The sequence below is a fragment of the Thunnus maccoyii genome, chromosome 1 (genome assembly GCF_910596095.1).
Source record: "Thunnus maccoyii chromosome 1, fThuMac1.1, whole genome shotgun sequence".
NCBI classification, from domain to species: Eukaryota; Metazoa; Chordata; class Actinopteri; order Scombriformes; family Scombridae; genus Thunnus; species Thunnus maccoyii.
Window position 1 is genome coordinate 14248946 of NC_056533.1, and position 13843 is coordinate 14262788.

General features: G+C 37.3%; 1 protein-coding gene across 1 annotated transcript; it reads left to right on the forward strand.

The window, feature by feature from the left end:
* The first annotated feature begins 5766 nt into the window (after positions 1-5766).
* LOC121897679 (small EDRK-rich factor 2-like) lies at positions 5767-7672 on the forward strand. The gene is made up of 3 exons (XM_042412357.1): positions 5767-5910; positions 6714-6822; positions 7239-7672. Exons 1-3 carry the CDS (start codon positions 5904-5906, stop codon positions 7309-7311), a joined length of 189 nt encoding a protein of 62 aa, XP_042268291.1. The 5' UTR covers positions 5767-5903; the 3' UTR covers positions 7312-7672.
* Positions 7673-13843: the final 6171 nt, after the last annotated feature.

A 13843-nucleotide genomic window follows, 5' to 3' on the forward strand; every position in this document is an offset into this window, starting at 1 on the left:
TAATATTTTAAGGTCAACAGTAGGGTTTCAGTTATGTCTTATCCAGTGTGCCAAAAAGTGAAAGGAAGGAAGGAAAGGCAAGCAAAGAAAAAAACAAGAGCCTAAAAGTAGATCACACAATCAAACTGAGGCATCAGGAGGTTCATAACATTTTTCATAACCCCTTCCTTGTCCTGTAGAATTTCACTCATTCTAGCAGAGAAGTCAATAGAAAACCTTCACTACATGTCCTATTTCCCCCCACACTGCAACACATTAACCCATTTTAATGTCCGTTTCCACAGAGTAAAATGTGTTTATATTGTTTGAAGCTTCATGTTCAGTGCCGAGGAGAACAAAGGCAGGTGAAATGAATCACTGTGTTGCATAATATAGTTGTGTGATGATACCCATGAGAGCTGCACATATAACCGGAAGAAAGAGCGAGTTTGTAAATCTCTTTTTCAATGATTCAACTCATCAAACATGCTGCAGAGTTTTACTTCTTGATTACTGATGAGGCTTAACATGAATGCCAATAGCAAAACCTGACCTTATGTCTAGAACTGAAGAGTTTGTTTCATCTTTATGTGCAAGTATGAGTGTTTATGTACAACTATAAAAAAGGGGGATGATCATTTCCATTATATAAAGGACCTCTGTGACCATTTTAATCTAAATTAAAATTTTGGACTCAGTGCTCTTTGGCTTGGCATCACACAACATATTTTAAGTTGTACTATTGAAACCAAATATGCACAGCAACAATCAAACAATAGCTATTTTTTTTGTTGTCGGGAAGTTGAAACAATATATCAGCTCTGCCAGCTAACTACTGTCAGCTGCCAAGATTTCTCTAATCTATCAAGTATGTTCAACTAATATATTTTGGGTTAAAAGTCACCTTGATTACATTTTAAATATACTGCATTAGGAAAGCTTCGGTTTTTAGTCTGAATGATTTTTAAAAGAAAGAAGTAACACACTGGCTCAGTTAACTAATGCACCTCAAAACCAAACTCAGCAATAATAAGCAACAATACATTTGTAAAAACATATGTACAGTACTGACTGAACTTGCAGTATAGGCTACCATTCGTTTTAAATGCTTTGGGGAAATAAGTTCCAACTGTCGTAAAATGTAGGTTTTCAGAGGAGAGAGAGAGTGAAAAAAAATACATGTACAGTAGCCTGAAATACAGCACAAACAACATAATAATTTCACAGGCTCATGTCAAAATTAGCTCCAGCAACCAGGATGCGAGGGACATTAAGGCAGATGCAGAAGATGGGATCAGCAAGTCCCATCAATCATTGACGACAGCAGGCAGGACTTTGGCAGCGTGATGGATGGCAGTGGTGAAATGAGACAGAGAGGAATACACCATACGTCCAGCTTGTCATACTAAGTTTATACTGCAACACATCAGTGCCTCCACCACTTCATGATCAGCGTTAGCAAAGAGAGCTCCAAACATGTGCAGCCTGTATGCATGAAGATGTTGCAATCAAATGTTGAAGGTGAAAGTGTCTTGTCTTCACCGCGACTGCGTGATTTCATGAATCATCTATCACCTGTTTGGACTGAATTAGAAAAAAACTACAGTACAAACACTCACAAACCTAAAACAGCAAATTCAGTTGCCTTTGCGTCAGTATTTCTACATAATCGTAGACTATGTGCAAACACACACACACCTTGTAGGCCCAAACTGAACAACATACTTGCACGTGATCATGAAAGGGTGTCTGTCACTGAGTAGTCAGCATGGAAATGCGCCAGGAGTAATGAGAGGGTAAGGACACTTACTGTTAATACAACTCATTTAGAAAAATCCGCCAGTTAAATATAGTATGAGGTTGACGGAAAACAAAATTTTTCCTCCCCATCATCTCCCTTTGATTAAACTGGAGACGTGACATGACGAGCTGCAGAGCAGCACAGCAGCAGTCACACAAGGACAGCATTAACATTTAGGGGCTTTGTAAAGTACAAGCAGACAACATTGTCAAAATTACCAGGTGGTGATAATTGCACTGGGAGACAAAAACAGTTTGCTTAAAGCAGGATGCTGTCACTGAAAGCAGCTGTGGGGAAAACAAGTCAGAGGCAGACATCCTGGGCTGCACTGTGTCGCCACCAGCCCAATAAACTGACCGCAGTGTTCGACATGCTGTTCTACACGCTATTAAAGTCTTCACGCTCCAGCACGCAAGTGGCACCAAAAAGCCATTTTGGTTTATCCTCTATAGGTTTAATTTTTATTCTGTTGGAGTCACAAGTATGTAATTATTAAGCTAAGATCTCAGTATATGTCTCTATTTGTGGGAACCCAAAAGGACACACCTTTCATGGGTCCATCCATTAACAGCCTCAGTCCCAGTGCTAGAACCTAATCTTTCCTTTATATCTGGGGCAGGAAAGTTTTTAAATATGGTGAAAGACAATTACATTTCATGTGGAACAATGAAATCAAGGTTTGTATAAGGACTTATGAGGCACTGAATGTTTATTTCTTATATACACAGAAATAGATGCAAGGTAAAGCTCGGTGCTTGACAAAAATCAGCCAAATAAACAATATCAAATTCATTTAGGTTCATAAAATATATGTTAAAATATATATTATAATGTTGTTATAATGCTCCGGCATGTCAGTGCAAACAGGAAGAGTTAAGCTAAAGAGGTCAATGAATATATTTATTAATATATTTAGGTTCCTCTAATTCAGACAGGGTGCAGCTGGTGTAAGAGGTGGGAAGGTCCTTATTTTACAAAAGAGAAATATACTATTAAATTTAAGATATAGTAGCATTTGAAAAAATGTTCTTAGAAAATTAAGACAAATTCTTGAATATTTGAAATGGTAGCCGATGACATTTGGTTTACATACTGAACTATTGATGAAAATGTTATTTTAGAGATATTGGTCAGAAAACCAGTGAATTAAAAATGAACGTATAGTACTTTGGAAAGAATGTCATATCCTGGTATGTCAGTGAAAGATAAAATTTTGCTTTTTAATCTTTTTTGATTGAGGCTCGAGGGCTCAATAGTCATAAAAGTATAATATAGTTAAGCACTTTCTACTTATTTTGGGCAAGGTAAGAAGTGTATCTTTCAGGTATATGGACTGTATTGTGAATAGAGGGTGAATAAAGGTGAGCAGAGCAGTGGACACTATGAGAGGAATAATGTGTTTTTTGAACATTGAAACATTTTCTTGTACACCCCTAAAATGAAAATATTAACGTGAAATGTGCATTATATGTCCCCTTAAACAACAGATTAAGTAATAAATATAGTAGACTATAATCCTTCAAATATTAATAAATTGAGGGAGTTTGCATCAGATTAGGATATTTATATACATCCTCATCAAACCCACAGAGAGAAACTAGCGTGTGTCTGATAGTGTTCAACAGCCGTCCTTTACTGCTATTTAAATTGAATGCTCTCTGTCAGGTCAAACTCATGCAAACTGCCTACAGGGAAGATCAATATAGGAAAAAAATAATTTCTATTTACTGACAATGTGTTTATAATGTATTACAGCTGGTGACATATAACCACCTGTCATGAGGACATTTCTCAATGATTGCTCATTATGTTTGTGGTAACATAAATATAATTTGAACATCAATGATAAAAGAAGGTATTTGCGATCTAGTTTTATTAGTTATAGATTTTTAGCTTAACATCCATCAAGAAATCACATGCAGAGGACTGCAGACTAGGAAAAACTTACAGCATATAATTAAATTCAAAGAAGACCTTATTCTTGACCAAATAGATCCATGGCTAGACAATCACAGCAGTAGTTTGATGCCTCATTGTATTCAAACAGTAATTACGTCCTTAAAATACAGTATTCCTCTTTCGGCAAGAAGCCCAGTCCTGTCTATGCGCCTCCTACAACTCACTTCCGTCTCTATGAATACATCTGAAGAGTCTGTTTCAAATGCAATATGCAGACTGTTGTCGTCTAGCCAAGCATGAGCTTACGTTTCCAGCTTCCAGTTTTAAATTTTTTTGCTGATTCTTATGATTTTTCAAAAAGGGAATATCTTATTGTCAACTATACTTGTGTTGCTTAATCAAACATAGTTGCAGGCAATCACAAGTTTCTCTTTAAAATGAAACAGATGTGCTCACTGAGAAAACACTCCTGCTGTTGGTGAATGCTTGACTGTGCCATGACCTCAAGTGCAAATTAAGCCACATGCAAGCGTAACTCAGCCACACTTGCAGTAGGTTGTATTATTCTATATTTATAGTTGCAGTGTCTGGGTACAAGTTCAGTTTCAGGCAGACATGACTCAGTCATTTAGCCTGTTTAACAACCAGACAACTGTTTAACAACAGTCAATAAAACCACCCCAGCAAAACTGCAGGGAAAACATCACAGAGGTGTTTATTGTAGGATAGAAATAGTTCCATTTTGTAGTTTGAGGGCTGCATGGGGACCCTGAAGGAATCATTTTATGTTATCTTTAATGATCTAATTAATGAATTTAAAGAATGTACATAAAACTAACTTGAATTAACTAAATTAGTTACCTGACAAAATTATTTTTATTAAAGTTTTTGTGTAAAAAGGGTTTGTCTGATGTAATGAATAACAGTGGAACAAAGTTATTGTAATGAACAGCAGTTTGAGTATTTTACATGTCATTTTTATATCTATATTTAGATACTTTTATAATCTTATACATTTACTTTAATACATATAGCCTACCTTTGAAATGATTAGTAGCCTTCTGTGTGAAGAATAGCAATGTTGCTCACCTCTACAAGTGCCTTCATTTCCACATTTACTTTAGCATAGACTGCCCTCTGCTGGGTCTTTGTGATAAACTTTTAAAGAGTCACATTGTGATTGACGATATCAACAGTGAGTGAGTGAGTGATGTTGATAGTGATGTTTTAATGTTAAGGTATAAAACATATGCTACAGGATTGTATTTTTGGTTAGCACCATTTCCCATTTAGTTTCTCTTAAGTTACTGAGAGTACATTACAAATATTATTAAGATGTGTTGAAGGTACAGTAACTGCAGAGACACCTATAGATCAGTGGCTCTCAAACTTTTTCACATCAAGGACCCCTAAACTGACACACATTAGACCACGGTCCCCCATTTGATACAATTTTGTCCCAGGGTCCCCCATCTGATAAGATTTTTACTTTTAGATGTTTTATTACAGAATGTGTATGAAACACATGACCAACATAGCCATACACTCTGTCATTGTATTACCTATGGATGGAATTATAGTGAAAATAAGTTATTCCCCTTTTTGCTGGGGACCCTTTGGAACCCCTTCAAGGACCCCTGAGGGTCCCCAGATCCCACATTGAGAACCACTACTATGGACATCTGTAGTAGGCCATATACAGTGCAACCAACATGAATGCTAATAAAATGAATTTGAAGTACATTTTACTGTGTACAAACATGTCTCTCTCTTCATGTCCTTTAATCAAAGCCTATTAAGCCCTACTACTATTTCTACTATTACTACTACTACGACTAATAATAATAATAATAATAATAATAATAATAATAATAATAATAATAATTCCAATTGATGAGTTAGTTTTACACTGGTTGGTATGGCAACACTTTACTAACACAAATAATTTTGGATAGCTACTTAGTCCCCGTCCTAGCCATTGCTATCGTAGGTCTACTGCAATCATAAAGTGATCGTAATGATTTATAATATCAGGCATAATTGATTACTTTATATATAGCGCATGCGCAATGGGGAGGGCACGGAATGTTCTCGTACGGTCTCGTCTCGCGCTTACTTAGCGACGCGACCAAAGCAGAAACAGCTACTGGAGCGACGAAAAGCGAGCCAGCGGCCCGTAGGCTGAGCCTATTTGGATTGCAGGAGAGAAGCGTCGATTAATAAAATGACCAGTGGGTATCGACATATATTTTGACTGTAAGACAATATGTACTTTATTCGATTGCATGTAGTCTGTGCCCGTTGTTTCTGCCGTCCGTCAGTCTCGGCCACCGCCGATCTGGGCTCAGTCTATTTGCTGAAATGAACCTAACGTTACGTTTCGCGGAATTGATGCATATTTTTGGCATCTTTGGATCATACATTACGCACAGCATTGTTTGAGCCATTTAAATATGTTTACACGGAGCAGACATGCTTAGTAATTCATGATTCCTGCGATTAACGTTGGACGTTTTTCAATGTCGACTGGATAACGTTAGTGGGTTGTTTTCCTGTCCAGCTGTTAGCCCGAGCCTCGGCCTACTGGAAAACAACAGTTAACGGAGACATAACGCAGGGTGTTTGCGTGTGAACGCTGCTACTAGCAGACAGGATGTAAAGATGTTTACCAGGAAACATTTTTATTTCCTCAAATCTGTAGCTGCAGTTGTTGCTTGTGTGTATTTATGTAGTCGGTGTTGTTCGGGTAGGAAGCAGCTCCAGAGCGCCACTCTGCCACGTCGGCTGCTTTCAAGTTTTGCACCATTTTATTGTAACCATTTTTACTCGTGCTTAAAATGAACGGACCGTGTGTCATTTCACACTATACTTTATAGACACTTAAAAATCCCTCCCGTTGTTTTTTTTTTGTTTTTGTTTTTTGGCATTAAGTAGTAAGAGAGATATTTTTGAAAGGGTGTAGTTTACACATTTGTTGCTCATTCATGTGCCATTTATTAAGTTATATTGTTTTTTCCTATTGTCTGATGTGCAGGGGGAAACCAACGTGAGCTTGCACGCGCGAAGAATGCCAAAAAGCAGACTGATATGGGAAAAGGCAAGAGGGGCGATGATGGGCTGTCTGCAGCTGCCCGGAAGCAGAGGTAAGCACCAGTGTGGAGGAGATGAAAGACATGGGATACACTGAAACTTGAGCAATGTCTGAGGTGCCGTTGGATCTTTGAAGTATTACAACCAAAGCCATAGGGCACAACTTCCAACTCACCAATATACGGCTCTGTGGAATATTTAATTTATCTCTAATCATACTGTAGTTTTTGTGTAACAAGTTCTTAAATCCTTCTCATGATACAGTACATAGTATCTGATATTACTATTGTGTTAAACCACTTTCTACTACCTGATATTTTTGCTTGGGAACCTTTTTCAGTGAAATAATTACTGATATCAGAGATGTGTGTTAAATGAGGACTTATAGATGTTTTAAACAGATGTGTGTTACAGTTGAGTCTGTCCTAACAAAGTGTCTTCTCTCTTCAAATGTCCCTTTTTACCCAAGGGATGCTGAGATAATGCAACAGAAGCAGAAAAAGGCGGATGAAGGCGGGAAAGGAAGCACCAAGTCCAAGTAACAAATGAAGCCCCGACATGTATTCAACTCAGCGTTTCAAGAACATCCCACGTTCAACATTCTTCCTGATATTTATGAGAACGAATCTGTCATTTTTGTCTAGACTCAAGAATTTAGGATCCTACACTCTTCCCTATGGCAAATGACGTTGCTTGTTGGAATTGTTATTTTACTCGGTGAAATTATGTCTGAGCAAATTAGCCGTTGTCCCACGTTGATGCTGCATGCAGAGGAGCATCAGTGGCGTAAGCAGCAGGAGAAAGATGAACAATTATTGACACAAAGCATCTACGTAACAGTTGTGTATTTTTGTACAAAAATGTCCCCTGCTGGTTTCAAATAAAGTGTATCTTTTTAGTTCATGCTTGCTTGAGTTATTTTGAATGTTTGGGAATGAAGACAGCAAACGTTTACCTTTTTTATGTAGGTTATATCTCGTAGCATCTTTTTTTTAATGGCATCACATTCAGATGCAATTATTTAAACAAGAGATGGTGAATGAGGAATGATCAGGAAATAAAACAATTACCAACTGCTGCTTCTGGTATTTGGGTAATTTGAATTCATACCTTCACTCAGTTTCTTGCAAAGAAATGGAGTAAAACCCAAACAAGTTAGTATTGTGAACACTTGTTCATAGATAGTATTTCTTATGAGCAGCAGGAGGTAAACTATAATTACACCGAGGCCTTTAAAACAAGTTTAACCTTCCCTGCACATGAAAAACCAGTTCAGCCTGTATCGTTTGCTGGACAGACAGCCTGGTTAATGATTCATTGCTTATGTGATGTTTTTTTTAAAAAAAAAGAAACAATATGCGTAATTTTTCATAGAAATGTCACATAAAAATCAAAGATGGCCAAGAAATGTAAATTTCCTCATCTGAGTTTTATTTCATCTGTGAGAATCCGAATACTGACAATCACTCAGATATGTGGGGATGCAAACGCAGTAATGTTTACAAAAAAATACAATGTAATTGTAAAGCAGATCAAAAGTACAGTAAGTCCACTGTTCATGGCCTCCTTCCATCACTGGTGGTATATCAGACTGTAATGTCTGAATCCTAGAAAAATACAGTATCATGGGACAATAGTCTGTACATAAATCCATGCCAATTCATGCCCCAAATAATAGGCTACATGTCATTCAACAAAGAAGGCAAAATAAGTGTCTTGTTACGAGTTACTTCTCTGTGTGTTCACAGACAAGCTTTTCTACAGTTTCTACCTATGTTCATATTAATAGTTTACCTGTTCTGTGTTTGTAAACTGCTGTTCATCTATTGTTTGCTTCAGTGGCTTTATGATCATTTGGTATACACGTGTATTTATGTTCACATGGATACATCTTGAAGTACAGAATATTTCTTTAAAGAAGACCTATTTACCATAAATAACACAAGATATATCATCCTGCTGACAACTTGTGGTTACAGGAAGGATTCATCTGTGTTCTGTCTCTTCTGTGTCTGTGTTTTGTAACATTGGAGTCTGCCAAATTTACTGTAATTAAACCAAATAAGCCCGCAGACAGAGTGCTATTGTAACATAAGGACCACTAGGTGGAAGCAAACACCATGGTATCTCTCTAAAAATCCCTCTAAAAATGTATTTTTAGAGGTCAAAATTAGATTTGTCAGAATGGCAAAGCAGAGAAATAGTGTTTGAATGATTTGGTTTTGTTTGCCTGTCATGGCTCAGTTTGAGATTTAAAGATCTTTTGAGGGCTTTAGATGGACATTTTATTCATACTATTGAAATGAGGAAAGCACTGCTATTTCTCTACGTTAGTATTATGAGTGTTGGCCACCAGCATAAGCACAAAGTGCATATTGCTGATATTTTATAGTGTTCACTGAACTAGTAAGCTTTGGCTCAGCCTATTTATAGTCAATAAGCTGTGTGTCTACATACCGAAATCCAGTGAGTTTGTGTCCTCAGTTCTCAGATTACAGGGCGTATAATTAAATCACCAGTTTAGATTTTTTCCATCTCAGATAGCGGCAGAGCTGCTCAAGAGCTGAATAGCAATGAGGAACAAATGCAGCATCAGCAAGCTGCTTAAATTTGAGAAAATTCAAACCTTATCCGCTATCATCCACGATACTCTTCTTTCAGCTTTGGCTAGATCTCACTCAAATTCCAGCATAAGGCCCAACAGACTGACTCGCCAGTGGGTTCTGGCATGTTTTCTTAAAACAGACCAAGAGAGGAGCTCGGTGGTAGGCTAATGAGAGATGCAGAATGCAAAGGAAAGACGTAGTCAGCCAATCTAATTATCTTCATACACGAAGCCACATCACTTTATGCTTTCTCTACTGAATATGTTGAGATATAGGAGTAAAAAGTATTGTAGCAGGACTTCATTTATGCTATTTACAATATTGAATAGACTAGTGTCAAAGTACAAATTGAGGAGAAGATGGACATGTGCTGTAGCAGACTGCCTTTACATATGTTGAATATGACGTAAATGTAGCAAAGACATGTAGTAATTTCATCAAACCAAAGTAAAGCCTTATTAACACTCAGGAAATCCAGACTGCTTCGGCTGCTATATGTTAGTAATGGTAAATTATAGACATACAGGTAAGAAAGGAAGGTCTATAGGTATATTAACTGCTCAGGTTTATCCAGAATGACCTTCAAGTGTTCTTAGGCAATTCAAAGATAGAGAGTTATAGAAAAAATAAAATTCAAGGGCAAAAAGTTCCAAGAAAAGGTCAAGGGACAGATGAGACACACAGAATACTAATGGTGGCTGATTTAGTCCAGTCTCACTCTTAAACTGCACTTATAAAGGCTTGATAACATTAAATCTGAAGGTTCAGTGTACTGTATGTATACTCACAGGTTAGATGTCCCACTGATCAGCTTTCAATACTCCTGTTTGGTCTTGTTGAGATGTAATCTAGATCTGAGTGAAATGCACAGGGCTCAGACTTCAGTATAGCGCAGAAAAACTAACTTGAGGCTTCATGACCTCTCTGTTCTCTCTGTGATTCACATCTTTACAGGAAACAGGATCTAGTTCAGACATGCTACACCTGCTATAGAGCTCAGGTGTGACATCTCTGGATGTCCACTGTCAGAAAACAAGGTTAATAAAACCTACCTGTTGTCTCTTTTGTCAACTGGGCTGACCAAATTGCAAAATATCTCATAGAGCCAAACATTTCTGCAAATATTGTCAGATTTGTTGTCTTGCCAGCTACATACAACATTATTTTTTGCCTTGAGTGGAAGTGTTTACAGGGTTCCCCTTTGAAGAAGAAAATGTGATTATCACATTCATCATGTGGTTGATTAATACAGCCACAGGCAGACACTCCTCCTGTTTCATTACACTGAGGGTGAGCAGCACAATATTTTGATAACGTCTGTTTTCTGATACAAAGAGAATTAATCTTTCAAACTGTAACATTGTTGCAGCCACTTAGATAATGACTGCACTGTGAATAATGGATGTTATAAAAACATGGCTGGTTGATCCACTGTGTGTACACAATGCCTTATCATGGAAAGTGTCTCTTCATAGTTATACTACCGTGAATGATGATGGGGCAGGATGTTCATACATCAATGGTAAACTCTCCTCAGGAAGGTCTCAGCATGTCACATCTTCACCCAATGTTAACAAGATTTCATATGACCGCAAAATATTTAATAATGCAAGTGTAATGTTAATATCACAGCACATTCACTTTTCTTCCATCAATGCTGTATGCATGAGGAGAAAATGTGCTTTTTCATGCTCTGCTTCTGTCTCTTCTTCTAACACACGCGACTGCCTTTTATGATAGAAACCCAGAAACTGAAGCTCATTTTACTGCTGTACATATTTCTCTGAAGTAGCTAAATATTTGAAAATTCAATGCAAAAATGTCGGCACGGATGCAAGAGTGCATTTGTACACGTATGAAAAATCTGTGCACATTCACATGTACAGTGTCATTCATGTGTATATTTGTCCACATGAAAAGTGTCATTGATCAGTGGAAGCTACTTCCCCTCTGATCGGCTGAGACATTTTATACACTGTTCATATTCAATAACTTTCTCCTAAACTAAGAAACTAAAGCTGCTGGATTTAAAGTGACAGAGAACTTTTGGAGGGTGTGAATTGCATGTTTGATAAATATTTGACCTTTTACATCAAACAGAGCTCCATTTATCATAAAACCACTGTTTTATTGTATTTTTAACACAAACAAAAAAAACACAACTCTCTATATCAGAAGCCAAACAAAATATGGAATTTTAAAGGACCAGTGTGTAGGATTTAGTGACGTATCGCAGTGAGGTTGCAGATTGCAACCAAATGAATACCCTCCCCCTCCCCTTCCAAGCATGTAGGAGAACATACGGTGGCGGCAAAAATGCAAAAGGCCCTCTCTGGAGCCAGCGTTTGGTTTGTCTGTTCTGAGCTACTGTAGCAACATGGCAGGTTCTGTGGAAGAGGACCTGCTCCCTATGTAGATATAATAGGCTCATTCTAAGGTAACAAAACACAACAATTCTTATTTTCAGGTGATTATACACTAATTAAAACACACTTATGAATATCATATTCCATTTCTGCCAAGTCTGTTCTGCTAGATCCCACTAAATCTTACATACTGGTCCTTTAAATTATATATTTATAATAAGCAATATATGTCCTGCAAGTATACAACATGCAGATAAATTTTAAGCCATACCAACAGAGAAAAATAAAACAGACTTGTTAAAAAGTAAATAATACTAAGAAATACTATAAAATTAAAAAGTAAATAAATAAAAGGTGGGGGGGGGGGTCTATAACATTTAGTGTATCTATAGATATATCTGTCTGTATTCTGTTCCTATGATCAAGAGGAATTAACAAGAGTAAATGGGTAATTAGTACCTATAAACATAATTTCTCAGAGGCAGGGTTGCATAAGTACTTTAATATAAGAAGAGCACAATAATTTGAACTGGAGTCTCACATTTCAGTATATTGACCCACTTCCCGACCGTATGACACTAGACTATATACAGACACTCTACAATTACACAAGTAAATTCCTCTCTAATTTGTGTGCACACAAACATTGTGTCTGGTGCATTGAAATTAGAATTAAACCAAAAATGAATAAGATAATAGAAAAAATAAACAGATATATTTCAAGTTATTACTAGACTAGTTAAAATCCTTTTCAAGAATTTTAACTATATGTGAAAAACCAGATTGAAAGAGATGAGATGGTGTGTGACATGAGAAGTTGGGTCTGGGCTGATTTTAAAGATCTCCCAGTTCCTTTCATTGACTGTGAAAAGCAAATCTGCCTTTCAGTTTCACTATCAATGAACCGTTGCCATGAAAAATGCAATGCAATCATAGCTGAAATGCAAGCTGACTGTAATTGTTTTCAAGGCTGAGGCAAACAAAAGGCACTCTTCACAGCGCAGTGATTTGTTAATAATGAATGGCAAATTACTGTCTTTGCTCATCATCAGATGGTCGGTGACAGCAGATGAGTTTTTGGTGATGAAAATGAATGGGATATGTCACTGGCCATCAAAAGAGAGTATATACGTATGTTGAGATTCAACAGGATTCAGAAAGAAACAGAAAGAAAGACAGACATTAGCAGAAAATGTGGGGAAAAACAGAGAAAAAGATGAGAATAGACATATTTATTTTTGTTTTTATTAACTCTGGGTCATTCTGAGGAAAGATGTTGGATAAGAGTCACAGTCAGCTCTGGACATCCACTTGATGCTATCAGTGTGACCATCAGAACCTTCACACACTCACGGGCAGTCTGTGAGGAAAGAGGCCTATTATTCCTGCTAGCAGCTGATCTCTGTCTCAGCAGGGGTGCCAGGACATCAATAAGGTGAGATTTATTCACAGTTCACTCTCCCCTCTGAGAAGAGTTTTTTTTTGTCCATGTTGAAGATGGTTTTGTTTCTGAGGCTTAACAGGATTATGGCTGAGACCAGTTTTGGGTTGTCTATGAAGATGCACTCTCTCATTAGTGTATTTGGCAAAATAAGTTGTAATTACATCTTGATGCATGCACATAGTCGAGTTATCAGGTTTGAATTGCTACCTAAGAGCCATCTTTGTGGATAGTTGTAATTTGTCCATCAAAAATAAGATGGACAGTTATTAGAACCGCTTAGGGTGAAGATTTCAGCAGCTACCTCAGAGTTCACCCTTTAAAATGGGATAGACAGATAGTCTGCAGATGTACAGAGGGGAGTCTGTCGTTTCTTATGTGGCAGAACAGATATTTATGAGACATAATTAAACCCAGATATTTTATGGGCTCGTTTGCTTTTCCTTTTATGTTTGCTCACTTATATTTGATGTGATCTGTGCAACTTGGTTTTGCAGAGTATGATTAATCCCAAATCAGTTTCCCTTCACAGAGTTGTATTTGCTTCTATCAATAGTCACAACTCTTCAAAAGCAGTTGTGTCTAAATCCTTCCTGTGTCTTCCTGCGTGTACAAGAATTACTCCTGAGACTTGTTAATGTCAACAAATATGAAGAGATGC

What these genes read in the sequence shown, in the direction of transcription:
- LOC121897679 (XM_042412357.1), top strand. An exon ending in GCAGCTGCCCGGAAGCAGAG is followed by an intron (nt 6,823 to 7,238) that starts GTAAGCACCAGT and finishes TTTTTACCCAAG; the next exon opens with GGATGCTGAGATAATGCAAC.